This window comes from Malaclemys terrapin, chromosome 15 (genome assembly GCF_027887155.1).
Source record: "Malaclemys terrapin pileata isolate rMalTer1 chromosome 15, rMalTer1.hap1, whole genome shotgun sequence".
Classification (NCBI taxonomy): Eukaryota; Metazoa; Chordata; order Testudines; family Emydidae; genus Malaclemys; species Malaclemys terrapin.
In genome coordinates, this window is record NC_071519.1 from 35,000,952 (window position 1) to 35,028,913 (window position 27,962).

The following is a 27,962-nucleotide window of genomic DNA, read 5'->3' on the forward strand; positions in this document are numbered from 1 at the left end:
GTCCCTCCCACCACCCATGGGGCCCCTCAGCCCTTCTCTCTCCTTGCTCCCCAACATGCACCCTTCGTAGGACACGGTCAGGGGTGCTAGGTGTGCATCCCCACAGGCCAGGTCTCGGGAGCCATGGAGAAGTAGGAGTGTACGAAAACCATGCGGGGCAGTGGATAGTAGAGTAGAGCGGTGACTGATAGTGTGGGCTCAGTCTATGTTCCTCGACTGGGGCTGATGTAGATGGAATGGGAGACAGAGGCAGGGATGAGGGCAAGATTAAACGCACCAATAGAGCTCTGTGTAGTGATAGTTCTTGCTCGGCTTTATTAGTTTGCAGAGGAATTGTCCAGGAGCCCTAGCCGGACAAGAATATGGCAGAAGTGGACCTGAGCAGCCTGGATATCCTTCTAAGGAGACATGAATAGTTCTCGTGTTTCTGCCTTCCACATTACTGGCTGTGAGTAAGCAGTCAGTGCTTGGAATTCCTCATCTGTGCTCACTCCAGTTTTGTTCAGAGGCCATGTGCCTCCTCGTTGAATATAGTGCTCTGTGGGATTAAGGCTGGGGAATGGACCAGAGTCACAGTTGCCAACTTTCACTGGGTATATAAGCACCCTGACTTTCATAAGAAACCAAAAATCAAGCCAATCCCATTTCAAAACAAGCCAATCCCTAAGAACCCCAACACTCTATGTGACTAAATCTCCCCTGGCATGTCGTCTGGGACTGTGGTGGGCCCACTGTGCACCCCTGTTTCTCTCCCGTCTTTACTGGGAGCAGATAAAAAAAAAAGAAGCAAGAAGCTACAAGAAGCAACAACCTACAAGTCAAAAATTAACCAACAAGCAACTCACAAGCCAATTAGGCCAAAAACATGACCACTTTCTGCATATTTTTGTGCGGGTTTGGCATTTCTGCAGGGCTTTGGAGCAGAGCTGGAGCGCAGAGCAACTCGAGCAGTGGAGCTGCAGGTTTTTGCCTGGAGCGGAGCCGGAGCACAGCTCCAAAGCCTTGCATTTCTGACCAGAGTCTGCTGTGCAGACTGACTATTTTGGGTGTAATTGCAAGGGGTACTTTCTACTTTTAGTAGTGTAATGGGAAGAGGGTTGAGGGTGCAGCCCCGTGTGGGGGAGGCAAAAAGAAGAGCCTACCCGACATTGCTGACTGAGAGGGTAACTTATGTGTTTTTCCTCCTTGTGCTGGGTTTAGTAGCAAGGGAAAAGAAGTCACGCGTCAGAGTCTACTGCCCTCATGCGATGGAAAGGAAGCGAGAGCGACGAGACTGTGAGCGTTGTTGATGCGACGCAAAAGCCATCCATCTGAGAGCGGAAGCACAACCACTTTCAGTGAGATAAATGTTTGGTTTGGTGAGGGCTCTGCTCATGGCCCATCTTGCTCTTAGTAGGGATACCCCGTTAGCTAGGGCTAGGTTGGAAGAAAAGGTTCCTGACTAGTTCTGGTTTTGAGGGAGACAAGGTCCCCATTTCCAGGGGCTGCTCATTTCTCTGGCCAGGACCGGTGTGTCCTCTGCAACAGGTTAGATCCAGGAGGATGACTCCAGGTGGTGAGTTGCTTGCCTTCCTCCCACCTTTTTCTCTCTCTCTAGTACGTTGGCCAACACACACCATCTCTCTCTCTGTGTCTGTCCTTGCCTTTCCTTGTGCTGTCTCCCTTCATTGGACACAGGCAGGGGTGCTAGGGGTGCATCCCTACAGGTTAGGTTTTGGAAGCCATTGAGAAGTAGGAGCAGATGAAAATCATGTGTGGCAGTTGGCTCTAAAGTGGAGCGATGATTGTCTGTGTTTACTCGGTCTCTGTTCATCAAGTGGGGCCAATGTAGATGGGATGGGAGAGGGAGGCAGGGATGAGACCAAGATTTCAAGCACCAACAGAGCTTTGTGTAGTGATGGCTCATGCTTGACTTTTGCAGCTGCGCTTGCAGAGGAATTGTCCAGGAGCCCCAGCTGGAGGAGAAACTGGCAGACGTAGACCTGATCAGCTTGGACATTCTCCTAAGCAGAAATGAACAGTCCTCAGCTTTCTGCCTTCCACTTAAAAGGCTGTGAGAAAGAGGTCAGTGCTTTCAATTCCTCATCTGTACTCACTGTAGTATTCTTCACCAGGCTGTGTGCTTCCTCGTTGGGTATGGGGCTGTGGGGTATTAAGGCTGGGGAGAGGCCAGAGTCTGATGTGACTGTCGGGTGCCGTTACAAAGGGTGCTTTCTGGGTGAAATGCTAAAGGTGTAATGGGAAGAGGGTGGAGGGCAGAGCCACTCTGTGCAAGAGAGGTGAAAAGAAGAGCCTACGAGACGTTGCCGACTGAAATGGTAACAGATTTGTTTTTCCCCCTTTTCCTGGGGGGGAACCCTCTCAAGAAGCTGGTTTCTAGAACTACCTTCAAAATGGCAGTGCTATCTTGTGAAAGGCAGGGAAAGACCCACACCCTAGTTAGAGGGAGCTCACTTTCGACTCCGGTGTGAAGAGGGCCAATGCAGAGAGGAGGATTAAGCCTGTGCGGAGAAGTGTCGAACCCGAGCCCTCGGTACAGGGGTGTGGTGTTTGCAGCCTTTGGCCGTGGCTTTTTCTTCCCTTTTCCTGCAGTTTCTTTGGTGCTTGTGTCCTTTGAGTTGCTAGAAAGAGAGAGGTGAAGCGGGTTAGGTGTGGCTCAGTAGAGAGCACGAGTACAAGGTACATTCAGATTAAATAGGCAACGTAGTCGGCCCTGCCGGAAATTACCCTAATTCCTACTTTTCGGCACTGATCTCTGGCAGAGAGCAGGAGAGCTTGCGGCAGAAGGCGGGTCCAGGTGGATGCCGAGGACGCGGGCTTTGACTTGGCTGAGTGCGTGAGTGAGGAGGACACGGGACAGTTAGTAGGACAAACCCTGAACCCTCTCAAGAGGCTGGTTTCTAGAACTACCTTCCAAATGGCAGTGTTATCTTGTGAAAGGCAGGGAAAGACCCACACCCTAATTAGAGAGAGCTCACTTTTGACCTTGGCATTAAGAGGGCGGATGCAGAGATAAGAAAAGGGAAAGAGACCTGAACCTTGATTACAGGGCGGTCACCCTTTCTTTAGTAAAATACTCCTCCTTTACACAAGGGGGGAAAAGGTCCCAATGTGAAAAGATCTGGAAATGAACAGGTAAGGGATGGATCCTGCTGAGTCTCCCCTTTCCAATCAATCCTCCATCCCTCAGCAACACTCTTCCCGACTTACCTCCTACCCCACTAAGAAAATGACAACTTTGTGCCCCCTACCTTTACCAGAAAAGACCCCTCTTACTTGTGACACGGTCCTGTTAGTAGAGTTAGATGCAACCACGTGCCAGCTCTGAATACCACCGCATCTACCTACAACATATGAGCATCAACACATTTCAGAAAGGACCGCCACGTCAATCCCTTCAAATATAGCCTTAGGAATCTCCTCTGTCTATCATCAAAGAGACACAAGGCCTGGAATTCGGACACAACTTACGGAGCTGTCCGAATCTCTACAGTTGACACTCATCAGTCCGACAGTGTTCTTGCTTGTGCACAAGAAAACAAAGGGTGAAAGTTGTGGTTGGTTGAGCTGTGTAAATTGGGCAGGGCAAAAGGACTTGAGGAAGGATTCTGCGGAAGTGAGAGTCTGAAAGGAGCCCCCCACCTCACCTGTTCATTTCCAGACTTTGTGACATTTGCTTGGTTGGGCCATTTCTTGGCTTTTTTGAGGAAAGGGTCACATTTTCCATGGCCTCCGCCATCCCCTTACAGCCGCCCCTTCGCCACACCATGTGCCATCTGACTGGGATAGGTCACAAGTAAGATTTCACTTCAAATCTCAAAAAAGCCAGGTAGAAATCATTCTGTGGGAATTTACTGTGACTAAGAGAAACAGAAGCTCAACCTTTCTCAAGGGGTGGGAGGTGGGGGAGAAGTCGCTCAGCCAGAGGCATGAAAAGGCTCCCCTGGTTTAAGCGTGCGAGGGATAAGACCTTACACCCTGGTTACAGGGCAGTCATTTTGCCGGGAGTGTCAAAGTGACCTGTGGCTTAATTTGCATGGCAAAGGAGACCCAAGCCCTCCTTACAGGATGGTCCTTAAGCCAGGGGTGTTCCAATGGGCCAGAACGAAAAGCGCTGTAAAGGAGAGACCTCCATTCCCTCAGAAGTGGGTGGTCTCATTGCCCACCAAGTGCTAACGGCCCAAGACGAGCTAGAAAGGGACGACCTGCACCTGTTACCCGGGGTTCTTTCAATCCAAAGCTCTTGGTAACTTTTACTCTGTGCAAGGTGGTGTCAGGAAATAAATCAGGGGAGACACGGCCGACCGACCAACAGATGGCTGGTACAAACAGGACAACACAAAAGTGCTTTCACTTAAAGCTAAACTTTACTTAATCTCAAGCACTTACACACGTCCGCAACAGGTTAATAAAACACCCCCAACCCTTGATAATTACCAAAGCTGAGTGTGGCTCTCGAGTGATACAGCAGCAGGCTTCCGGTGGCCAAATCTTCCGTCTGCCGGTGGGGACCGCAAGATGTATCCAGAGGGAGAGTCCAAAAAGAGTCCAACTATCTCAAACTTTTCCCCCTTATTTATACATTAGTAATAGAATGACATGTCCCTTAAAGAAAACTTGTTAAGCAAACAGTTCCAATGGGCAAGCAAGAGGCTCCTTCTGATTATTGATTAACTGGGTGTGGGTTTTTCCAGAGTTTGCAGCCTTGAGACCCCAATAGACATTCCTGTGGCACATCCTGCTCTTTTAAAATGCATGTATCAGCAACTTCAACACAATTCTTATCAGGAAGGATGCGGGGTCAATCTGCCCTTTCTGAGGCACCCAAAACTGCTGAGACTGCTGAATGGCCAATTTACAGCTTGCTGACTAGGCCGCCTTTAACAATAAGCCATAGTGGTTTCAGGCACTTTACTGGTTTGCCAAAGTCTCCCCGTACAATACCAGCATACATCAAAGGGGTGTAGAGGGTTCACGAAATTCTAGGGACCTAGGCAATGTGGATGATTGGGTGAACATTTATTGGCATTTGGGCAAAGGGGCAGGATCTCCTGCTTTATATGGTGCCAATGCATCCTTGGTTGTGGTATCTCTCTCTGTTGTAACCTAGAGATTACTACCTCACAGGCACTAGCTTCTCGAGTCACTTATGGCACCGCATCTTCTAGTCCCTGAACAATTACTGTTTCTAAAGGCACTCCGTTTTTACTATCGGGGCGGACACTAACAGAGGAGAGGATATTTCCTCCCCCTTTACATCACTAGTTGCTTCCTCTATGATGACACTCAACTCCGCCTTCTGTGGTGCCACCCTGAGATTTCGTTTCCTACCTGCAGACTGCTGGTAGCTTCTGCACTGCTAACTTCCTCTTTTGACTCTCCCTGTGGCTTCTCAGGCTTAATCTCCAATTCCGCTTCTAAAGGTACTGTGTCCGTCTGAGCTAACACTCTCACCCTATTTCTAGTAATTGGCTCTGCAGATTTTTCGGTCTCCATCGGTTCCACCATGCCAATAGAGACGGGAACCAATTCTTTATTCTCCTCTAACACATCTTTTTCAACTCTCTAATTCTTTTTAACAGCCGACCACGGTCTGATTCATAGCTGTCCAGTGATTTTAAGCTGGCATCCAAAGTTTGCTGGGCTTTCCTGAGTAACTGTAATTTTTTTATTTAATCTCTTTCCCAGTGAACTATAAGCTACGAGCAGACATTTAACAGCTATTTTCTTCATCAGTTTGATATAGAAACGAAGCAGAAAAAAAAAGGAAGGCTAAATACATCATTTACAAACCCCATGGTTTACAATGCTTAGATATCAACTCGCTATTCCTTAGCTATTCTAAACCTCCTCCATGTTCCTGAATGTATTTTCTGACTAAGTTTTCTAAAGCCAGACTGTGGGCAACTCCAACAGACTCTACTCTTGCCCTTACTCCACTCATCTTAACACATAACATAGAACTCATTTGAATTCTAACACTTCACTAGCTTTTGTAATAAACTATAATGAATACTTTATTGCTTTACTCTGTAACTGAAGGCGTCCCTTCACAGAAACAACAGGAAATAATACCCCAAACCGGTTTTCTACCTAGTTCAATAAGTCCCAAGTAAATGATATAGGGGTGGGGGTGCATTTCCCTCTCTTCTCTCAATGGCTTGTAGCTGATCGAGAGGTCTTTTCCCTCTGTTGGGACCTGCCAAACAGCTGGGGAACTGAGGCAGACGGATCAGAGGTGCAGCCTGGGAGAGTTGGGGGACCGAAGAACTATACAAGTTCTGAGTTATTGCGGCCTCTTGGCGACAATTAATACATATATTTATCAACTCCCCCACCACCACTTAGTGTGGGTCATCGGGCCCGATGCTACTGCTTATATCTTATCGATGCCATTCGTTACAACTTCCACCTCCAACAAAGCCCCTTAAACGCACGTATTACTTTTTAAATAACATCACTATTACTTTAAATAATATCATTACTTTATCTTGCAAGATTAAATTCAAAACTTATAAGTTAAAACTTTAAATTAAACCACAACACAGAACCAGAAATACTGGGACTGCTGCCAAGCCGCAGCCACAGGAAATCAGGTTCCTGTGTTCTTAAGAGTGAGTAAGACACACAATCTCTAACTCTCTGTAACTTTAATCATTTACTTATGTCTCAAGTGAGATTCTCAGGGATCGAAGGATGCCTGGAATCCCTGACAATTCCTGTCACACACGCCTCGAGACTCCTGGCTCTGGCTCGCCAGCCTGTAGCCTGATTTAGGGTGTATTGATAATATTAATTTGGTTAATATGTGAATTTAATTTATTCATTTAATTTTTACTTAATGATTAATTATTATTGATATTATTAAATAATATTAATTCGTATGGGTTTTAGGCTCGCCAATCTGTTTGATCAGAAGATAAAAGTTCTTGTCCTGATTCAGGCTCCACAGAATTTACAAAGGACCCTCGAGGGTATGACACTGAGACAGATATAGCCTTACTGACTTTTTATTAAAATCAGTGAAATAGTAAGTCAATGGTAAAATACCCAGAGTTACAAAGTTACAATTGCATTACTGCTATTCAAAAGATACATATGATAATATAGTAGTATATGCAACAAAGCTTTGGTTAATATACTCACACCCTTCCTCGATAACCTGGGGGTAAGCGACACAGGACCAGCCTTGCAGTTCCAGGTTTCTCAATTCTTGAGTGAGGGATGCAGTGCTTAGAGGAAATCTAATGCTAGGAGCTATCAAAACTAAATTAGGGTTTACTTGACTAACTTAGTTTTATTAGGTTTCGATTTTAAGTTTAAGAATAAAACTTAAGGCAGCCAAGCTTAGCCTAGTTCCCTTGAAACTTAAAGTTTAAGAAGAACAAGTACAGCCTACTAATAATAGCAGTCATCGTAGATAGAAAGAATTGATATAAAGATAGTGTAGAAATAGAAGAAGTAAGAATAGAAACGATAGAGCGGAGTAAGTAAGAGTGGAGAGAGAGCTCTAGCAAGGTGGGTCACCTCTTTTATAGGGCAAGTGCCGGAAATCCTTCCTCTTATGCCCAAATGTCATTCCTCCCCCACAGAAATGTTAGGGTCACTTACCCCATAGGCTAATATGTATGTGTGTATTGATGACAGGTATGTATGCACATCAGTCTCTTGTGGTGTACTTGTTAAGTCTGTGGGTACAACATTGAAACCCCCCTATTCCATTCTTCATTGTCTATTGGTCTAGGTAAAGGTCTTAGACGTAGGGATGGGTGCTTTATCTATTTGGGTAACAAGATGAAGGTCAACCTTACTTTCCTGGGTAAAAGTCTTAAGCTAAGGCAAAGTTAGCACATTTATATTAACATACAGGATGTGGCCTGTGGGTCTCTTGCATTACAGCCAAACTTACTTTAATATAAATCTATAAACCTATTACAATAAACCAAATACTATAAAAAAGATACATATATATGCAAGCAAGCAGGTTAGTCCTATAGGCTACACTGATGCAGGACATCTCTTGGTCTGCTAAGGTGTGGTGTAGTAGGGTGTTCTACTGGTACACTAGGTGATACCAGCATATACCAAGGTGTAGAGAGTCCACGGGCTCTAGGCAATGTTGTTTGCCCAAATCCCAATAAATATCCACCCAAAGGGGCTGGATCTTGTACTCTATATGGTGCTAATGTAATATTGGGTGGAGAAGCAGGAATTCTATTCCTTGGTTGTTGTAACTTACAGATTCATCACATGCACTAGCTACTCGTGTCACTTGTGACACTGCATCTTCTAGTCCCTGAACAATGACAGTCTCTAAAGGCACTGCCTCTTGACTATCAGAGGCGGACACTAACAGGGGAGAAGATATTTCCTCCCCTTTTGCTTTGCTCAACTCCTCCTTTACATCACTAGCTGCCTTTTCTAGGGCACTCAGCTCCACCTCCTGTGGTGCCACCCTGGGAATTCCTTTTCCTATCTGCAAACTGCCGGTATCTTCTGCACTGCTAACTTCCTCTTCTGACTCTCCCCGTGGCTCTTCAGACTCAATCTCCAACTCCGCTCCTAAAGGTACTGTATCAGCCTGAGCTAATTCTCTTGCCCTACTTCTAGTAGTTGGCCCTGCAGGTTTTTCTACCTCCGTCGGTTCCACCGTGCCAATAGGGATGGGAATCAATTCTTTATCCTCCTCTGACACATCTTCTCTCTTTTCTAATTCTCTAATTCTGTCCAACAGCTGACCACGATCTGATCTAGAGCCCTCCAGCGGTTTTAAGCTGGCATCCAAAGTTTGCTGGGCTTCCCTGAGTAACCCTACTTTTTTATTCAATTTCTTTCCCAGCAAATTTCAAGCCACAAGCAGGCATTCAACATCTCTTCCCTGTTTAGCCCTTTTTCTTTTTCAGCTCTATTTCTACATCAAATACCTCACTTACAAAACCCCGTGGGTTACCATGCTCAGAAATCATCTCGCTATTTCTCAGCTGTTCTAAATCTCCTCTATGTTCCTGAATATATTTTCTGGCAAAGTTTTCTAAAGCCAGACTGTGGGCAACTCCAACAGACTCCACTCTTGCCTTTACTCCACTCCTAACAAGAAATATAGAACTCATTTCAATTATATAACTTCACTAGCTTCTTCAATCAACTAGAATGAATACTCTGTTGTTTTACTCTGAAACTGAAGGCGTCCCTTCACAGAAACAACAGGAAATAACACCCCTAACCGGTTTCTACACTTCGTTCAATAAGTCCCAAGTAAATAATAGAGGGATGGGGGTATGTTCCCTCTCTTCCCTCGATGGCTCATAGCTACTCGAGAGGTCTTTTCCCTCTGTCGGGACCTGCCAAATACTGGGAAATACTGAGGCAGATGGAGAGTTAAGGGGACTGAGATAAGGTATCTTGAACTGTTCAAGTTCTGAACTATTGCGGCCTTTTGGCAGCAATTAATACCTAGATTTGTCAGCTCCCCCGCCACCACAAGTGTGGGTCATCAGATCCAGTGCTACGGCTAATGTCTTATCGGTACCATTCGTTATAACTTCAACCTTTACAAAACCCCTTAGATGCGCATACCACTTTAACAATAACACTATTACTTAAAAGTAATATTATAAAGTAATATTATTTAATCTTGCAGTATTATATTCAAAAACCTTAAAATTAAACTTCTAAGTCAAAACCACAATACAAAACTGGAAATACTGGGACTGCTGCCAAGCTGCAGTCACAGGAAATTAGGTTTCTGTTTTCTTAAGAAAGAGTGGGTGAAACACACTATTTGTAAGTCTCTGTAATTTTAACCATTTACTTATGCCTCGGGTGAGATTTCTAGAGATCTAAGGATGCCTGGAATTCCTGTCACACACTCCTCGAGTCTCCTGGCTAGTTGAAGATGAAGAGATCTAGAATAGATGATGATTGAAGCTCTTTTATATGACCTAAGTGCCGGAAATCCTTCCTCTTATGCCCAAATTTCATTCCTCCCCCACAGAAATGTTAGGCTACACTTACCCCATAGGCTAATATGTATGTGCGTATCGATGACAGGTATGTGTGTACTTGTGGTGTACTTATTAAGTCTGTGGGTACAACTTTGAAACCCCTCCTATGCCATTCTTCGTTGTCTATTGGTCTAGGTAAAGATCTTAGACATAGGCCGGGGTCCTTTATCTATTTGGGTAACAAGATGAAGGTCAACCTTACTTTTCTGGGTATAAGATCCCAATATAGATATGCTAACTTTGCCTTAGCTTTAACATTAGGGTTATACCATATTTAAAAAATAAAAAATGAGGACACTCCACGGGCCCTGGCCCCGCCCCTTTCCCACCCCGGCCCCACCCCAATTCCGCCCTTTCCCCGCCCCTTCCCCAAAGTCCCCGCCCTAATTCCCCCTCCTCCCTCCCAGCCACGCGAAAAGGGCTGCCCGAGCGCTACCGGCTTTATGGTTTGCCGGGCAGCCTCCAGACCCTGCGCCCCTGGCCGGCACTTCCCCAGCACAGCTGGAGCCCAGGAGGGGAAGCGCCCAGACGGGGGCGCAGGGTCTGGAGGCTGCCCGGCAAACCATGAAGCCGGTAGCACTCGGGCTTTGGGCAGCCCCCATGCCTCTGGACCCTGCTCCCCCGGCCGGGCACTTCCCCTCCCCGGCTCCAGCTGCTCTGCTCCTCCCCGGACTCAGACTTCAGCTCTGTTTAAGAGCCAAGCTGCCCGAGCCAGCGCTACCGGCTTCGGGCAGCCCCCTTGACTCTGGACCCCAGCCGCCGGCCGGGCACTTCTCCTCCCCGGCTCCAGCTGCTCTGCTCCGGCGGCGCAGGGTCCGGAGGCACGGGGGCTGCCCGAAGCCGGTAGCGCTGGCTCGGGCAGCTTGGCTCTTAAACAGAGCCGAAGTCTGAGTCGGGGAGGAGCAGAGCAGCCGCGGGAGAGGAAGTGCCCGGCCGGTATTTTTCCCGGACATGTTCGGCTTTTTGGCAATTCCCCCCGGACGGGGGTTTGATTGCCGAAAAGCCGGACATGTCCGGGAAAAACCGGACGTATGGTAACCCTATTTAACATACAGGTTTTGGTTTGGCCTGAGGTCTCTTGCATTACAGCCAAATTTATTTTTAATATAAATCTATAAACCTATTACAGTACATCAAATACTTAAACTTATAAGAAAAGATATATCTATGCAAGCAAGCAGATTAATCCTTAGGGCTACACGCTGAGACGCATGTTAATCCAGAGTCACTGCAAGGCAGAACAGGGAGTGACTCCAAAATTAACATGGGGGGGCAGATAAGATCAGGGTGTGTCCCTGTTGGGAGGGAGTTTCAGTTGTTGCTAAAGGGGGGAAAGTGACTCAGTTTCTCGCTTTCTTTGCCTCAGGATATTGAGGTTGAGCTTCCTGGTTCAGACACTGCTGCCCCCATTGTGATCTGAGAGCCCAGGCTGAGCAGCTGCTGCTCCCCCAGCGGGATCGGGGCTGGGGAGTGACCATGAGTAAAGCTTCCTCTGCGTCCAGCCAAGGTGAGGATTTTCTCCAGCTGTAATTAGCCCCATAGGTCAACCCAATGCTCTGCCCACCCCAACATCTGAGCCAGAGACTCCAGGTGGTTGATAGAGACCTCAGGGAACTGGGGATGGGCATGAAAGTGACACTGCACAAACAGTCCCTCCTCACCCCACGTCTCTCCTCCCCTTAGCAATTGCAGGAGCCGATCCAGCTATAGGAGAGCGAACCCCCAGGATTGTCTGTCAGCAGAGTGGGAGAGACGGGGGAAGGGAGACACAAGGAGAAAAATGAGAGAGAGAGAGAGAGAGAGAGAGAGCAGTGGGAGAAATAACTGGGGAGAGAGATTCCCAGATCTCTGACCGGCCCCCACACACTTATTGCAGCATCCCTGGGCAGATTCACTTTCCTGTGAGCAAGGTGAGGTGCAGGAAGAAGAAAAGCCAGTTCCTGACTCTCCCTGTCCCCTCTGCTGTAGGAGTGTGCTGCCCTGGGACAGTGTCAGGGGGAATCCCCCAGGGTCACTTCTTTTGTTCTGCGCTTCTCTCCCATTCGGTTCCCAGATTTGGTTATTGGGAGGGTTTCAAAATGTCTCAGTGGTTTAGTGGGAGGGGCCGGTCAGTGCTGTAATAAAGTGGCCAAACATTTCCCCAGCATAGAATCATAGTACTGTAGGGCTGGAATGAACTCTGAGAGGACATCTAGTCCCAGCACTGAAGTGTTTGTCCAACCTGTTCTTAAAAACCTCCAATGATGGGGATTCCACCACCTCTCTTGCTAATCTATTCCAGTGCTTAATTAAGTTTTTGCACAATTGACTCAGATTCAATTTGTGATCCACTATAGCCCCCGATCATTTTCAGTAGTTCTACCCCTAACCAGCTATTCCCCACTTTGTAGTTGTGCATTTGGTTTTCCTTCCCTAAACCTAGTAGTGTGCACTTCTCTTTATTGAATTTCATCATGTTCATTCAGCCCACTTTTCTAATTTTTAAATGTTACCTTGAATGCTAATCCTGTCCTCCAACGTGCTTGCAGCCCCTCACAGCTGCTGTTATCTGCATATTTAGACAGCATGCTCTCCAGTCCATTATCCAAGTAATTAGTGAAAATATTGACTATATCAGATCCAGGACTGGCCCCTGGCCACCCCATTGTATACATCCTCCCAGTTGGACAGTGAGCCACTAATGATTACTGTCTGAGTACCGCCTTCCAACAACATTTTCACCCATTTTATACCACTTTCATGTACACCACATTTGCCTAGTTCACTATGACTTGGCATTATTTGTTTTTGCAAATCCATGCTGGCTATAACTTATCACCTTACTATCCTCTAGGTGCTTACAAATTGATTGTATAATAATTTGTTCATTCCAGGTATCTAAGGTAGGCTTGATTTTATTTCCCAGTCCTCTTTGTTCCCCTTTTAAAAGATGGGTACTATGTTTGCTCTTCTCCAGTCTTCACCGTTCTCCAGGCATTCTCAAAGATAATTGCTAATGGTTCCAAGATTGACTCAGCTAATTCCTTGAGCACCCTAAAATTAATTTCGTGGCTGACATTAATATATATAATGTATCTACATATTTTTAACCTGTTCTTTCCCTATTGTGGTTTCTGTTTCTTCCTCCTCTTGGTTAATAATAATAATTAAGACCCTACCTGAACCGCGGGATGATCTTCAAATAATTGCAGCTGAGATGCAAAGAAGACTTGGAAAATTGCAGAAAAATAATAATGGACCTTTATTAATTGCCGTAATTTGGAAAAGCCACAGCAGACCTATTTGTTTAAGAAAAATCTGCTGGCATAATATAAACACTCAACTATTACATTATGCCTGTGAATTTTTTTGGTAACCAGACAATTTGGTGCAGCTACAGGGCCATAACATGGGTGGGGTGAGTGGGGCAGCCACCAAGGGCACAAAGTGGGGCTGGGGAGTAGAAAATTGGGGCAGAAAAATGAGGGTGGAAATTTGCGTCACAGACCATGAAATCTGGTCTCCGGCTGCCCGGCTCTGAAGGCAGAGTGGAGAATGGCAGCTGTTGGCTGGGTGCCTCGCTCTAAAGGCAACGCCACCACAGAATAGAAATAAGGGCGGCAATTCTAAGTCACCCCTACTTCTCTGCCTTCAGAACCGGGCACTGGCCAGCATCCACCGCTCTCTCGCCACCCAGCTCTAGGCAGTGCCGCTGCCAGCATCAACTCAGGAGTAAGGGTGACAATACTGCGACCCACTAGTGGGCTTGCAACTACCCTTTGGGTCTGGGCCGCTGATGTGAGAAATGCTGTGGAGAAATCACACTTTTTTTGTGGGTTACTCACAACATAAATAGCAAATTGTATAGGTGTATAACACATCTGCAAAGTTCACTATTTATGCCATGACCAACCCTTGAAAATCGTATGATTCCCTTCCCCCCCATGATTTAAGTAGTACTCTACTTATTGCCTATGTCCCTTGCTAGGTGTAACTTATTTTGTGAGTTAATCTTTCTGATTTTGTCCCCACCTGCTCATGGTACTCAATGGGGGCGGGGGGGACAATAACAGAAAATGTGGAAATGGCAGATGCTAAATGACTTTTGTTTCAGTTTTCACCAAAAAGTTTAGTAGTAATTGGATATCTAACTTAATGAATGCCAATGAAAATGAGGTAGGGTCAGAGGCTAAAATAGGGAAAGAACAAGTTAAAATTACTTAGGTTAGATGTCTTCAAGTCTCCAGGGCCTGATGAAATGCACCCTAGATATCTGAGCTATTAGCGATTATCTTCAAAAAGTCATGGAAGATGGGAGAGATTCCAGAGGACTGGAAAAGAGCAAATATAGTGCCCTTCTATAAAAAGGGGAGTAAGGGCAATCCGGGGAATTACAGACCAATCAGCTTATTTTAATTCCCCAGAAAGATAATGGAACAAATAATTAAGCAATCAGTTAGCAAACTCCTAGAAGATAATAAGGTGATAAGTAACAGTCAGCATGGATTTCTCAGGAACAAATTGTGTCAAACCACCCTAATAGCTTTTTTTTTTTTTTTTTTTTTTTGACAGGGTAACAAACTTGTGGATAGAGGGGAAGCGGTAGATGTGGTAGAGCTTGACTTTAGTAAGGCTTTTGATACTGTCTTGCATGACCTTCTCATAAACAAACTAAAGAAAGACAACCGAGATGGAACTACCATTAAGTGGGTGCATAGCTGGTTGGAAAACTGTCCCGAGAGAGTAGTTCTGAGGTTTACAGTCAAGCTGGAAGGGCATATCGAGTGGGGTCCCACCGGGATCAGTTCTGGGTCCGGTTCTGTTCAATATCTTAATCAATGATTTAGATAATGGCATAGAGAGTACACTTATAAAGTTCATGGATGATACCAAGCAGGGAGGGGTTTGGAAGATAGGATTAAAATTCAAAATGATCTGGACAAAATGGTCTGAAGTAAATCGGATGAAATTTATTAAAGACAAATGTAAAGTACTCCACTTAGGAAGGAACAATCAGTTGCACACATACAAAATGGGAAATGACTGTCTAGGGAGGAGTACTGCGGAAAGGGATTTGGGGGTCATAGTGGATCACAAGCTAAATGAGAGTCAGCAGTGTGATGCTGTTGAGAAAAAAAAGCAAACATGATTCTGGGATGTATTAGCAGGAGTGTTGTAAACAAGACACGAGAAGTAATTATTCCGCTCTACTCTGCTGATTAGGCCTCAGCTGGAGTATTGTGTCCAGTTCTGGGCACCGCATTTCAAGAAAGATGTGGAGAAATTGGAGAGGGTCCAGAGAAGAGCAACAAGAATGATTAAAGGTCTAGAGAACATGACCTATGAAGGAAGGCTGAAAGAATTGGATTTGTTTAGTTTGGAAAAGAGAAGACTGAGAGGGGACATGATGGCAGTTTTCAAGTATCTAAAAGGGTGTCATAAGGAGGAGGGAGAAAACTTGTTTATCTTAGCCTCTAAGGATAAAACAAGAAGCAATGGGCTTAAACTGCAGCAAGGGAGGTTTAGGTTGGACATTAGGAAAAAGTTCCTAACTGTCAGGGTGGTTAAACACTGGAATAAATTGCCTAGGGAGGTTGTGGAATCTCCAACTCTGGAGATATTTAAGAGTAGGTTAGATAAATGTCTATCTGGGAGGGTCTAGACCAGGGGTCCCCAACGTGGTGCCCGTTTTTTTTTGCTCTGCTGGGCAGCACTCAGCTTTTTTTTTTTTTGGTGCCCACCAGACAAAAAAGGTTGGGGACCAATGGTCTAGACAGTATTTGGTCCTTCCATGAGGGCAAGGGACTGGACTCGATGACCTCTCTAGTTCCCTTCCAGTCCTAGAATCTATGAATCTATAACCTTTTTCCAATTACATCTTACAAGACCCATCTTGCACAAAGTACATCTCAGTTATCTCATATTCATGTCATAAGCATATTTTCATAAAGAATATGGAGTGAAATGGCACACTCACATACCAGTTTTCAGAGTTTGTTGAAGTCTGCCTTTTTGAAGTCCATTGTCCTTATTTTCCTGCTCTAATGCCTTCCTTCTCTTAAGGTAGGTCTACACTTACCTCTGGGTCCGGCGCTAAGCAATCGATCTTCTGGGATCGATCCCGGAAGTGCTCGCTGTCGACGCTGTTATACCAATAAAAACTAGCAGGATCTTATTAAAGGGGACAAGATAAAGATGCCACATTTATTATGATAACAATTTGATTTATGACCAATAACTAATATCTTAATCCTTATACACACACATTATACCTAATACCTATACACACACACACACACACACACACACACACACACACACACACACACACACACACACACACACACACACACACACACACACACACACACACACATCCATCAGATGTTCTGCAGCTGCTGCATAGTTACCAGTCCTGCTTGAGTCTGTGGCTTGAGTTTGCAGCTTGGGTTCGTAGCTTGTGGCGGCTAACTGGCCAGGAAAGCCGGGCACAAGGATGAACTGGGTCTCTGTTGGGCATGCACCGATGCCCTTTCATGTTGGCAGCAGAATGTTACCCTCCTCCAAAGTTTTCCATCACACCCATCCTTTTTGTAGGCTTTAGTTTGAATCCAGAGTCTATAGGTCTTGCTGTGTCACGCTGCCTTCAGGTTTGGTGATTGATCACCCGTCAATTGCAGACATGACTTTCAGCCTTGGACCGGGCTTTGATCTTCCTTCCATTGTACCTTTTCTTTTTAGGGTGGATTCTTTTTACTTTGTTAGGGCTCTTGTCTGCATCTTCAGCTGTTGGTGTTTGAACTTTATTTAATCAGGACAGACTGGGGCTGGAGGTTGATTCCACCATCCATACATACCTCATTCACACATCTAAACTAAACTAATAAGATTACAGCAGGGTTTGCAAAAATGAAGGTTGCAGCAAGCCCTTACAAAATGGAGTAAGCGTTTTAAAATGGGGTTTGAATTACAATATGGCAAACAGTGAACAGAAGTTACAATATAGACAAGTATAATGGATGGCAAACAGTGAACAGAAGTTACACTGTAGGCAAGTGTAATAAATGGTGAACAGAAGTTACAATACTGAAACAGTGCAAGTCTTAGTGATTTAAGCAGGAATTGGATTGATAGTGAAACTTACAAAGGCAGCTGACTGAACAGCTATGGCTCTTAACAAGCATCTTAATTGTTAATTAGCCAGTTATTGGGGTAACCGGTTTTATGAATGAATATTGTTTCATTCATAAAACTTTTACTTATGAAGTTACATTAATAAAGTAAACAATTAAAAACAATTTCATTCATCAGTCCTACAATGCCGGTACTCCAGCTCGGCGAGAGGAGTACACGGCATCGACGGGGGAGCCTGCCTGCCGCGTCTGGACCCGCAGTAAGTTCGAACTAAGGTACTTCGAATTCAGCTACGTTATTAACGTAGCTGAATTTGCGTACCTTAGTTCGAAGTGGGAGGTTAGTGTGGACGAGCCTTAGAATCACAAAATCATTATTTCATGAACACTTTCGCCCATATTGCTTTCCACCTTCCATTTCCTAACTAACTCCCGCCAGTTAGTCAGCATCAACCCTTAAATGCCTGTCTCCCTGGTTACTACTTCCATCTTCTGAAGCAAACAGGTGTCCCCAACACATTCCAAGAACTTATTGGACACTTTGTGTTTGTTTAACTACCGAGACACCTGTTAGAAAAGGAATTCAAAGTCCCATGTCTCCCCTCCCGTCCCCCCATTACTAATTGTGTTTTTAATGTTTCTGTTATTTGCATGACAGAGTCAAGAACATCTGTCTGCGAGGAAAGAGTCGGGGGGAATTGTCATGTGACGTTACTGTCCTGTTTTGACAAGTCCCCTTCTTGCCCTGACAGGCTGCAGTGTTACATACCATACTTCCAGGGACCAGGGAAGGGAAATGGCTGCCGTGGAGCCAGTTCTGGTAGGGATTATAGGGGAGTTGCTGGTGGGCTCCTGTTGGCGGGAGAAGGGCAGTAAAAACATAGGAGGTGGGTGCTTCTGGGGGTGGTCAGGAGGTGGGAGGGGGCAGGAAATACACAGGATGGAGAAAGGGAGGGGGACAGGGTGTGACAAACCTGCTGGGATTTGTTTATGGTGGGGCCTAGATTTTAACAGACCCATGGGATTTGTGGGTGGAAATTCCCTAATTTGTCGAGCAGGAAACAACCCCCCTGGACTGGGCTGGAGAAACGTACCAGCCTCCAATACTGGAGTCTGAACCTACTAGCCAGAGGGCAACCGCCAGTGAGGCCCGGGGAAGACACCCCATCCCGTCCCATCCAACTGCTGGCACTGGGGAGGGTGTTGGGATTCCTGCCAGGGGGCTGTCCCTGGACCCTGCTGCGGGCTCCATCTCCTGTATCAGCTTCTGGCTGGTAGGTGAGTGTTGAATGTGAAGACCCCTGCCATCTCTGTCTGCTAGAAGGGGTGAGGGGCTCTCTCTCTTTCTCCTCTCACCCTGATGCCTCCTGGCTGCTCTGATGGGGAGCGGGACGGATCCTGCCTGTCTCCCAGAGCTTCCATGTGATTGGCTCTCCTCCCCTGTGAATGGTGGGGTTGTCACTGGGCAGCAGGTGCAGAGTGGAGGGCTCTTGCTCTTTCAGGGGCTGGTGACTTTCGAGGAGGTGGCTGTGTTTTTCACCAAGGAAGAGTGGGCTCTGCTGGACCCCGCTCAGAGAGCCCTCTACGGAGACGTCATGCAGGAGAACTATGAGAACGTGACCTCGCTGGGTAAGGATTCCTGTCCCCTCGGTTCTTAGAAGGGGAAACGAAGAGTTAAGGTTCACAACACCCCACAGTGCACTCTCAACTTTGCCCTGTTTCAGCGACACCCCGACAAGCCAATGACACATAGACTAGCACTCTACGCTCCCTGCTACAGAACACTTTGGGAACAGAGCACAGGCACTGGATAGCGCAAACACTAACACCTCCTCTTTGCTAAGGCAAAACTTGGGGTTAGGTCCATTGTAGGGATCAGAAGCTACCTACCCCTGGCCTGCGCTCAGACACTGAGTCTACTGCTCACAATCCATCTCAGACTTTCATAATGTCACCACCCCTTTACCCTTCCAATGAGGATTCTGTCTTAGTTGTTGCCTTCACTTACCCCTCACTGAGCCCCGGAGACCCCAAGCACGTATGACACCAGCCTGCTGACAATCCTTGTGGCAAGAACACACCCTTGTGCGCCTTTATTGACACTGCCTACACCACTCAGCACTAGGGTGACCAGACAGCAAGTGTGAAAAATCGGGACAGGGGATGGGGGGTAATAGGAGCCTATAAAAGATAAAGACCCAAAAATCGGGACTGTCCCTATAAAATCGGGACATCTGGTCACCCTACTCAGCACTGAAATAGGGAATACCTGTTCCTTCGAGTTTCACGTGCGCCTCTCTTCGTGTCACAGCTCTGCCAGGCTGCTCCAACTAGTCCCTCCACAGTTCATTTAAAGCTACATATGGCCCAGTGCACACTGCTGGAGTGCCTGCGGATAAATGCTGGTATTCAAATCTGAGGAACATAAAACACACAACGGAATGTGCTTAGTCCTTCCTTCTGTCAATAAATAAATTTTAAGGCCAGGGGAGACTATTAGGTTATCTAGTCTGACCTCCTGTGTAATACGGGCCATGGAGTTTCGTCCAGTTACCTTTGTAGTGTGCTGAATGCCTTGAGTTTGATGAAAAGATCTTCCAGAAAGGCATCCTGTCCTGACTTGAAGACTTCAAGAGATGTAAAATTCGCCCCTACTTTGGGTAGTTTGTTAACCTTTGCACCACCCTTACCCCCTAACCCTGGAGCTTGCAAATCTCACTGGGAATAGGTCAGTAAGGGCAGAGTTAAGGTTGCATTGCAGGGGTGGTGTGTAATTTAATTCTTCATTTCCTGGTTTTCAGAGGCTTTATTTTTCACCACTGTCCACATGCTGGAAGGGCACGAGGCAGCACTGGGCAACCTTAACTCTGCTTAATGTACTTTATGGGCATTTAATTTCATTGATTTTCTTTTTAATGGACTTTTTTGCCACTGTAACTGTGTCGACACTACAGTTTTTGCTGCAATTTATGTCCGGTAGGGATGTGATTTTTCTCATCGCTAACTGACAGAGCTATGGGCTCAGAGGTAGTTCCAGCACCTCAGGTCACAGTCCCAAGGGGGTCTCTGTGACCCAACCCGTCACAGGAGGGTCTGGTGGGGGGTAGAAAGGGAAGGATTCAGGGAATCAGTGTGACGAAGTGGGAATATTCATAATGTTTTCACTGAATACTGTGTGGGTGCCGCAGTTTCCCCTATGCATTTCTTAAGTATCTGGTGGTGGGATAAGGGGCTATGATTGTTGCAGAGTCCAAGAGGGACAGTGTGATGCTGTCTGCACAGAGAATGGCCGACACCCTGTCTCCTGGCAACTGATGGCCTGGGTCCCTCCTCTGCAAAGGTGCAAAATGAAGGTGTTGGAGACCAAAGAGATCAGGTGACCTCCTGGCCTGGGAAAGAGACAAAGGGCAGGGGAGGGACTGGGGAGTTTCAGTTTGGAGCTGACTGGGGAAACTGGGGGAGAGCCCCAGGGCTGGGGTCTAAGCTCCCTGCCCCCCCCCCCCGCCCTCATATGGACTTGACTGAGCGGGTTCTGTTATCTGTACCTACAAGCTCTGGTTTGGAACACAGTCCAAATCCTGTTGTCTAATAAACCTTCTGTTTTACTGGCTGGCTGAGAGTCCCGGTGAATCGCAGGAAGTAGGGGGTGCAGAGCCCTCACTCCCCCACACTCTCTGACAGTCAGAAATTGTAGCACTTCACTGAGACTGCTTTTGCTGAAGTCTCTAATGACCTGTCCTTAGGCAAAGCTCAGAACCAGCACTCCATCCTCCGCCTCCTCCTCGATCTGTTAGCTGTCTGACACCACTGACCGTGGTCGTCTTCTTGAAATCTGATCTCCCCTTATCCTCTGCTGCTTAGGGTTAGGGTAGGGAGAAGTAGTAACTAGCTTGTTCTGCAGCATGGGATGTTGTCATAAACATACAGGTAAGGGTAGCATAAAATCCCTCCTTCACCTGTAAATGGTTAAGAAGCTCAGATAACCTGGTTGGCATCTGACCAAAAGGACCAATAAGGAAAGAAGATACTTTCAAATCTGTGGGGAAAGGTTTTTGTTTGGGCTGTTGTTGTTCTCTCGGAAGACAAAGAGAGAAACCAAGCAAATAATCCAGCTTCTACTGAATGTACTTACTATTTGTGTACATCTAAAAGTACAGAAATAGTAAGTAATAGCAAGGAAATGCATTAGAGCATCTTTTGTTTTAGCTTATGAATTTTCCCTGTGCTAAGAGGGATATTTATCACTGTTTTTTGTAACTTTAAAGTTTTGCCCAGAGCGGAATCCTCTGTGTTTTGAATCTGACTGCCCTGTAAAATTACCTTCCACCCTGATCTTACAGAGGTGCTTCTTTTACTTTTTCTTTATAATAAAGTTTGTTTTTAAAAATCTGATTGGTTTTTAGTGTCCTAAAAACCCAAAGGGCTGTTTGTTGCTCACCTTGGTTACTCTCAAGCCTCCCCAGGAAAGGGGGTGAAGGAGCTTGGGGGGATATTTTGGGGAAACTGGAACTCCAAGTGGTCCTTTTCCTGAATCTTCGTCTAACTCACTTGGTGGTGGCAGCAGTACCCATCCAAGGACAAGGAAGGATTTGTGCCTTGGGAAAGTTTTTAACCTAAGCTGGTAGAAATAAGCTTAGGGGATCTTTCATGCGGGTCCCCACATCTGTATGCTAGAGTTTAGAGTGGGGAGGGAACCCTAACAGATGTTTAGGTTGGATATTAGGAAAAACTTTCCAACTGTGAGAACAGATAAATACAGGAATACGTTACCAAGAGAGGTTGTGGAATGCTGGTCGCTGGAGGTTTTTAAGAAGAGGTTAGACAGATGGTCTATGTATACTTGGTCCTGCCTCAGGGCTGGAGGATGGACTAGCTGACAACTTGAGGTCCTTTTACCCCATGTATTTCTGTGATTTTATGATTCATTATCCTAGCCCTTCACTTTGACCTTGTCTCCCACTGGAGAATGGGGGCTTTATTTTGTATTTTTTTAAAATAAAAAATATGCATGGGTCAGCTGCCCTCTCAATTTGCTTTGTTAGTCACTGGGTTTGAAGGAGTGAATATCACTTCTGGGATGGGGATGTAATTCCCGTTGAAGTAACATAGGTCTGCCTCCATTTACATGGAAACACTATAAAGAACTGTCCACATATGAATGAAGCATACTGGACAGTGGAAGTCTCAAAGACTGGAGGTTAATGTGTAATGACTGGGTCCAAGGGAAGCAGAACATGAGAACACAACTGCATTGCACTTTGGGACACAGGAACTAGGGTACAAACAGACTGGGCTTCAGTTTGCTGCTATTCAGGGCAAAAAGACTGAGGCCTGGTCTACACTTGGGAGGTGGGGATTGATCTAAGTTACGCAACTTCAGTTACGTGAATAACATAGCTGAAGTCGACGTACTTAGATCGACTTACCGTGATGCCTTCACCGCGGTGAGTCGATTGCTGCCGCTCCCCCGTCGACTCTGCTTGCGCCTCTCACCGAGCTGGAGTACAGCAGTCGACGGGAGAGTGCTCGGGGGTCGATTTATCATGTCTAGACTAGACACGATAAATCAACCGCTGCTGGATCGATCGCTGCCCGCCAATCCAGCAGGCAGTGTAGACATACCCTGAGATAAGGCAACACAGAGAGAGAGAGAGATGAAATCAAGGAGGCTTTGAAAAAGCCGGGCATATGAAACTGCCAAAATGAATGTAGACTCCTGAAAGGGGTACAATAGTGTGGAAAGCCACTGGTCTACACAGCTGTTTTTAATGTGATAGCACCTACAATGGAGCACCCATAGGGGGAGACATCTCAAAGAACCATCATTAATGCACAAATTGAGTAACTTCTTTTGTGTGTTACCTGATCTCATTGGTCTTCTTTCCTCTGAGCAGGGTTTCCAGTTTCCAAACCCGATGTCATCTCCCAGCTGGAACGAGGGGAAGAGCCGTGGGCCCCAGCTCTCCAGGGCTCAGAGGAAAGCGAGATCCTGCTAGGCAGCTGCATGGGTGAGGGATCATTAAACCTACTCAGTGCTTGAAAGAAACAGCTGGGATTCCCAACAAAGACCTTGTGAGGTCTCTGGGTTCAGGATGGTCCCCAGCAGGTGTCATATCCTCAGGGCAGATACTGTTCATGGCTTCCTATCCATCCTGACTAACTCCTGGCAGTAGTTTCCTCCCTGAACTTCCTTTTCCCTGAGTGTTTGGTTGGGAACTGGATGCAGAATTGATCCCCTCCTCTCGCCACTTTGGGGAAGAGTTTGGGGAAATTCAGTCCCTGATTTTTTTCCATCTCCAGCTATTCTCTTGGTTTGCTCTTCCCTTTTCCTTTCCGGTCTCTGAGGTTTTCCTTTCTCTGTCCCAGCAGGTGAGGGGATGGTGAGCGAGACCATGGAGCAGAATCCTCAGCAGGAAGAGGAGCAAGTGGAAGCGCATGGGGCATTGTTGCAAAGATGCAAAGAGAGTGTGTCCAGGAGTTGTGAGCAGGGAAAAGGCTCTCAGGGGCAGCACAGGCCAGAGAAGTGGCAGGGAAACCAGCCAGCGCAGAAAGTTGGAATATCTGTTAATTATCGGGGACCTCACAAAGGCCTCAAGGAAACCACGGTGCAGCAGAGAATCCTGACGGGAGAGAGAAATAACACGGGCTGTGAGTGTGGGAAAAAGTTCAGGAGGCGCTCACACCATCAGAGAATCCACACCCGAGTGAGACCCCATGAATGCCGCGAGTGTGGGAAAACCTTCGCTTGGAGCTCAACCCTTATTGCACATCAGAGGATCCACACCGGAGAGAAACCCTACAAATGCCGTGAGTGCGGGAAAACCTTCGCTCGGAGCTCACACCTTATTGCACATCAGAGGAGCCACACAGGAGAAAAACCCTATAAATGCTGTGAGTGCGGGAAAACCTTTGCTTGGAGCTCATCCCTTATTTGCCATCAGAGGATCCACACAGGAGAGAAACCTTATGAATGCTGTGAGTGTGGGAAAACCTTCCCTCACAGCTCAACCCTTGTTATACATCAGAGGAGCCACACAGGAGAGAAACCTTATGAATGCTGTGAGTGCGGGAAAACCTTCGCTCAGAGCTCAAGCCTTATTGCACATAGGAGGAGCCACACAGGAGAAAAACCCTATGAATGCCGTGAGTGCGGGAAAACCTTTGCTCAGAGGTCAGGCCTTGTTACACATCAGAGGAGCCACACAGGAGAGAAACCCTATAAATGCCGTGAGTGCGAGAAAACCTTCGCTCAGAGCTCGCACCTTACTGCACATCAGAGGATCCACACAGGAGAGAAACCCTATAAATGCTGTGAGTGTGGGAAAACCTTCCATCACAACTCTTCTCTTATTTATCACCAGAGAAGCTGCAAGGGAGATAAACACCATGAAAATCTTGTCTAGGGTCTCAGAAAAGATTGTTTTTTCCTTTTGCTAATTCCCAGGTAGTGAACTTTAAGGCAGCATTTGTGGCATCTCAGCTCCTTCAGGTGAGTTGTCTGCTTTTCTCTTTTGCAGCTCACCTTTCCTTGGAGTGAAGCCCACAGTGTTTTTCATCAACTCCTTTGTTCTGTGTCATGGAAGTGTGTGTCCCTCCAACAGGAATGTCCGTCAGCCCCAGGTGGGGGAACGAGGAGTGACCTTTACTCGGTACATGGAGGTTAAATCTACCTGGGCCTTGACTCCACTAGGGTTTTCCATGGAGTTAGCTAGATTGAGTTAGCGATCCTGATATAAAAACACAACTATTTTTTTCAATAAAGAAAATAGCCCATAGAGCTGCCAGGGTAATGTAGCAAATTTCCTCACCACCGGATATAACCTCCATCACTTTTCCTAGTCTAACCAAATTTGGAGCATCATGTTTATACTTTTCCTTCCACTGCACAGTGATTGTTAGTCACCAGGACAGATTGCCTCATTCCCAGTTGTTCCCACGTTGCACTGGGTTCTGCTGAATAGCAGTTGGGTTTTGTACCATTTTTCTCCTAAGAACATAAGAATGGCCGTACTGGGTCAGACCAAAGGTCCATCCAGCCCAGTATCCTGTCTGCTGACAGTGGCCAATGCCAGGTGCCTCAGAGGGAGTGAACCTAACAGGCAATGATCAAGTGATCTCTCTCCTGCCAGCCATCTCCACCCTCTGACAAACAGAGGCTAGGGACACCATTCCTTACCCATCCTGGCTAATAGCCATTAATGGACTTAACCTTCATGAATTTATCTAACAGGGTTTAAAAGAGAACTATAGCCTCAGGGCCGGCTTTAGGCCGATTCAGCCGATTCGGCTGAATCGGGCCCCGCGCCAAGAGGGCCCCGCGCTGCAGCTGTCCGCCCCGCCCCCAGCTCACTTTCCCCTCCTCCCCTCCCCTGCACGCCCCGACGAAGCAGGGGCGGGCCAGCAGCACGAGGTAAGCTGGGGCGGGGGGGGGGGGCGGGAGCGGGAGAAGGGCTCCGGGGAGGCGCGGCCCGTTCCCGCAGGCCCCAGCGGCTCTGGCCCGGCTTGGCTCCAGCCCGGCTCTGGCCCGGCCCGGTCCCCGCGGCTCAGGTCCCCGCCCCCCCGGCGTGGCTTCCGCGGCGCGGCTCGGATCCCCCCCCCCGGCGCAGCCCCCGCGGCGCGGCTCGGGTCCCGCCGTCCCCCCCGCGACGCGGCTCAGGTCCCCCCGTCCCCCCCGCGGCGCGGCTCGGGTCCCCCCGTCCCCCCCGCGGTGCGGCACGGCTCGGCTCCCCCGTCCCCGCGGCGCGGCTCGGGTGTCCCCATCCCCGCGGCGTGGCTCGGGTCCCCCCCACCTGCGGCGCGGCTCGGGTCCCCCCGTCCCCGTCCCCCCCCCCCTGCGGCGCGGCTCGGGTCCCCCCCCCCCGTCCCTCCGCCCCCCGCGGCGCGGCTCGGGTCCTGGGGGCGGGGCTTGCAGCAAGCCCCGCCCCCAGGAATCGGGCCCCGCTCTTGCTAAAGCCGGCCCTGTATAGCCTTCACAACCTCCTCAGGCAAGGAGTTCCACAGGTTGACTGTACGCTGTGTGAAGAAGAACTTCCTTTTATTTGTTTTAAACCTGCTGCCCATTAATTTCATTTGGTGGCCCCTAGTTCTTATATTATGGGAACAAGTAAATAACTTTTCCTTATTCACTTTCTCCACATCACTCATGATTTTATATACCTCTATCATATCCCCCACTTAGTCGCCTCTTTTCCAAGCTGAAAAGTTCTAGTCTCTTTAATCTCTCCTCATATGGGACCCGTTCCAAACCCCTAATCATTTTAGTTGCCCTCTCTGAACCTTTTCTAATGCCAGTATATCTTTTTTGAGATGAGGAGACCACACCTGTACGCAGTATTCAAGATGTGGGCGTATCGTGGATTTATATGGGCCAATAACATAATATATTCTCTATCTTATTCTCTATCCCCTTTTTAATGATTCCTAACATCCTGTTTGCTTTTTTGACTGCCACTGCACACTGTGTGGACGTCTTTAGAGAACTATCCACAATGACTCCAAGATCTCTTTCCTGATTAGTTGTAGCTAAATTAGCCCCCATCATATTGTATGTATAGTTGGGGTTATTTTTTCCAATGTACATTACTTTACATTTATCCACATTAAATTTCATTTGCCATTTTGTTGCCCAATCACTTAGTTTTGTGAGATCTTTTTGAAGTTCTTCACAGTCTTCTTTGGGTTTAACTATCTTGAGCAGTTTAGTATCATCTGCAAACTTTGCCACCTCACCTTTCTCCAGATAATTTATGAATAAATTGAATAGGATTGGTCCTAGGACTGACCCTTAGGGAACACCACTAGTTACCCCTCTTCATCTGAGAATTTACCATTAATTCCTACCCTTTGTTCACTGTCTTTTAACCAGTTCTCAGTCCATGAAAGGATCTTCCCTCTTATCCCATGACAACTTAATTTACATAAGAGCCTTTGGTGAGGGACCTTGTCAAAGGCTTTCTGGAAATCTAAGTACACTATGTCCCCTGGATTCCCCCTTATCCACATGTTTTTTGACCCCCTTGAAGAACTCTATTAGATTAGTACAGGGGTGGCCAACCTGTGGCTCTGGAGCCACGTGCGGCTCTTCAGAAGTTAAATATGTGGCTCCTTGTCTAGGCACCAACTCCGGAGCTGGAGCTACAGGTGCCAACTTTCCAATGTGCCAGGGGGTGCTCACTGTTCAACCCCTGGCTCTGCCACAGGCCCAGCCCCCACTCCACCCCTTCCCGCCCCCTCCCCTGAGCCAGCCATGCCCTCGATCCTCTCCCCCGAGCTTCCTGCATGCCACAAACTAGCTGATCGGGGGGGGGGATGGGGACGCGCTGATCGGCGGGGCAGCTGGTGGGCAGGAGGCACTGGGAGCAGGGGAGAGCTGATGGGGGGCTGCTGACGCATTCCTGTGGCTCTTCGGCAATGTACATTGGTAAATTCTGTCTCCTTCTCAGGCTCAGGTTGGCCACCCCAGATTAGTAAAACAATTTCCCTTTACAGAAACTGAAGATATTGGAGAACAAAGAGATCAGGTGACCTCCTGGCCCGGGAAAGAGACAAAGGCCAGAGGAGGGGCTGGAGAATTTCAGTTCAGAGCTGGTTGGGGAAATGGAGGGGAGCCCAGATGGGGCTCTGGCCTCCCTGCCCCACAATGGGAAATGGAGGGAGGAAATGTGCAGTGGTGGACTGTGCATTCTGGCATCTCTAACTCCAACACACCTTTGTATAACAGTGCCACTTACTCTCTGTAATCATTGTGGTAGAAATTCCTGTCCGTTCCAGCTGAGGAATAAGGAGAGACGGACACAGCTAGCCAAGCAAGGAGCCCCGGGAGGGGCAAGCCGTTTATTTCAATTGT

At 47.3% G+C, this 27,962-nt stretch overlaps 1 protein-coding gene and 1 long non-coding RNA gene across 6 annotated transcripts; one reads left to right on the forward strand and one right to left on the reverse strand.

Moving 5' to 3' along the window:
* Positions 1 to 290: 290 nt before the first annotated feature.
* LOC128823509 (uncharacterized) lies at positions 291 to 7,489 on the reverse strand. The gene is made up of 3 exons (XR_008441771.1): positions 7,147 to 7,489; positions 4,438 to 4,498; positions 291 to 2,621 (listed from the first exon to the last, which is right to left on the reverse strand). It is a non-coding gene; the product is annotated as an uncharacterized LOC128823509 (long non-coding RNA).
* A 954-nt stretch (positions 7,490 to 8,443) lies between these two features.
* ZNF19 (zinc finger protein 19) lies at positions 8,444 to 24,893 on the forward strand. 5 transcript variants are annotated; one of them, XM_054005859.1, is made up of 6 exons: positions 8,444 to 8,568; positions 11,371 to 11,511; positions 17,869 to 17,936; positions 18,619 to 18,745; positions 23,011 to 23,124; positions 23,483 to 24,893. In XM_054005859.1, the coding sequence occupies exons 2-6, from the start codon at positions 11,481 to 11,483 to the stop codon at positions 24,517 to 24,519; spliced, it is 1,377 nt and encodes a 458-aa protein (XP_053861834.1). In that variant the 5' UTR covers positions 8,444 to 8,568; positions 11,371 to 11,480; the 3' UTR covers positions 24,520 to 24,893. The 5 variants fall into 5 exon arrangements, with proteins under 5 accessions (XP_053861834.1, XP_053861836.1, XP_053861835.1 ...); XM_054005861.1 differs by lacking the exons at positions 17,869 to 17,936; positions 18,619 to 18,745; XM_054005860.1 differs by lacking the exons at positions 8,444 to 8,568; positions 11,371 to 11,511; positions 17,869 to 17,936 and adding an exon at positions 18,100 to 18,394.
* Positions 24,894 to 27,962: the final 3,069 nt, after the last annotated feature.

What these genes read in the sequence shown, in the direction of transcription:
- ZNF19 (XM_054005857.1), top strand. Translation starts at nt 18,496, where the DNA reads ATGGGGAGCGGGACGGATCCTGCCTGTCTCCCAGAGCTTCCATGTGAT. An exon ending in TGAGAACGTGACCTCGCTGG is followed by an intron (nt 18,746 to 23,010) that starts GTAAGGATTCCT and finishes TCCTCTGAGCAG; the next exon opens with GGTTTCCAGTTTCCAAACCC. An exon ending in CCTGCTAGGCAGCTGCATGG is followed by an intron (nt 23,125 to 23,482) that starts GTGAGGGATCAT and finishes TCTCTGTCCCAG; the next exon opens with CAGGTGAGGGGATGGTGAGC.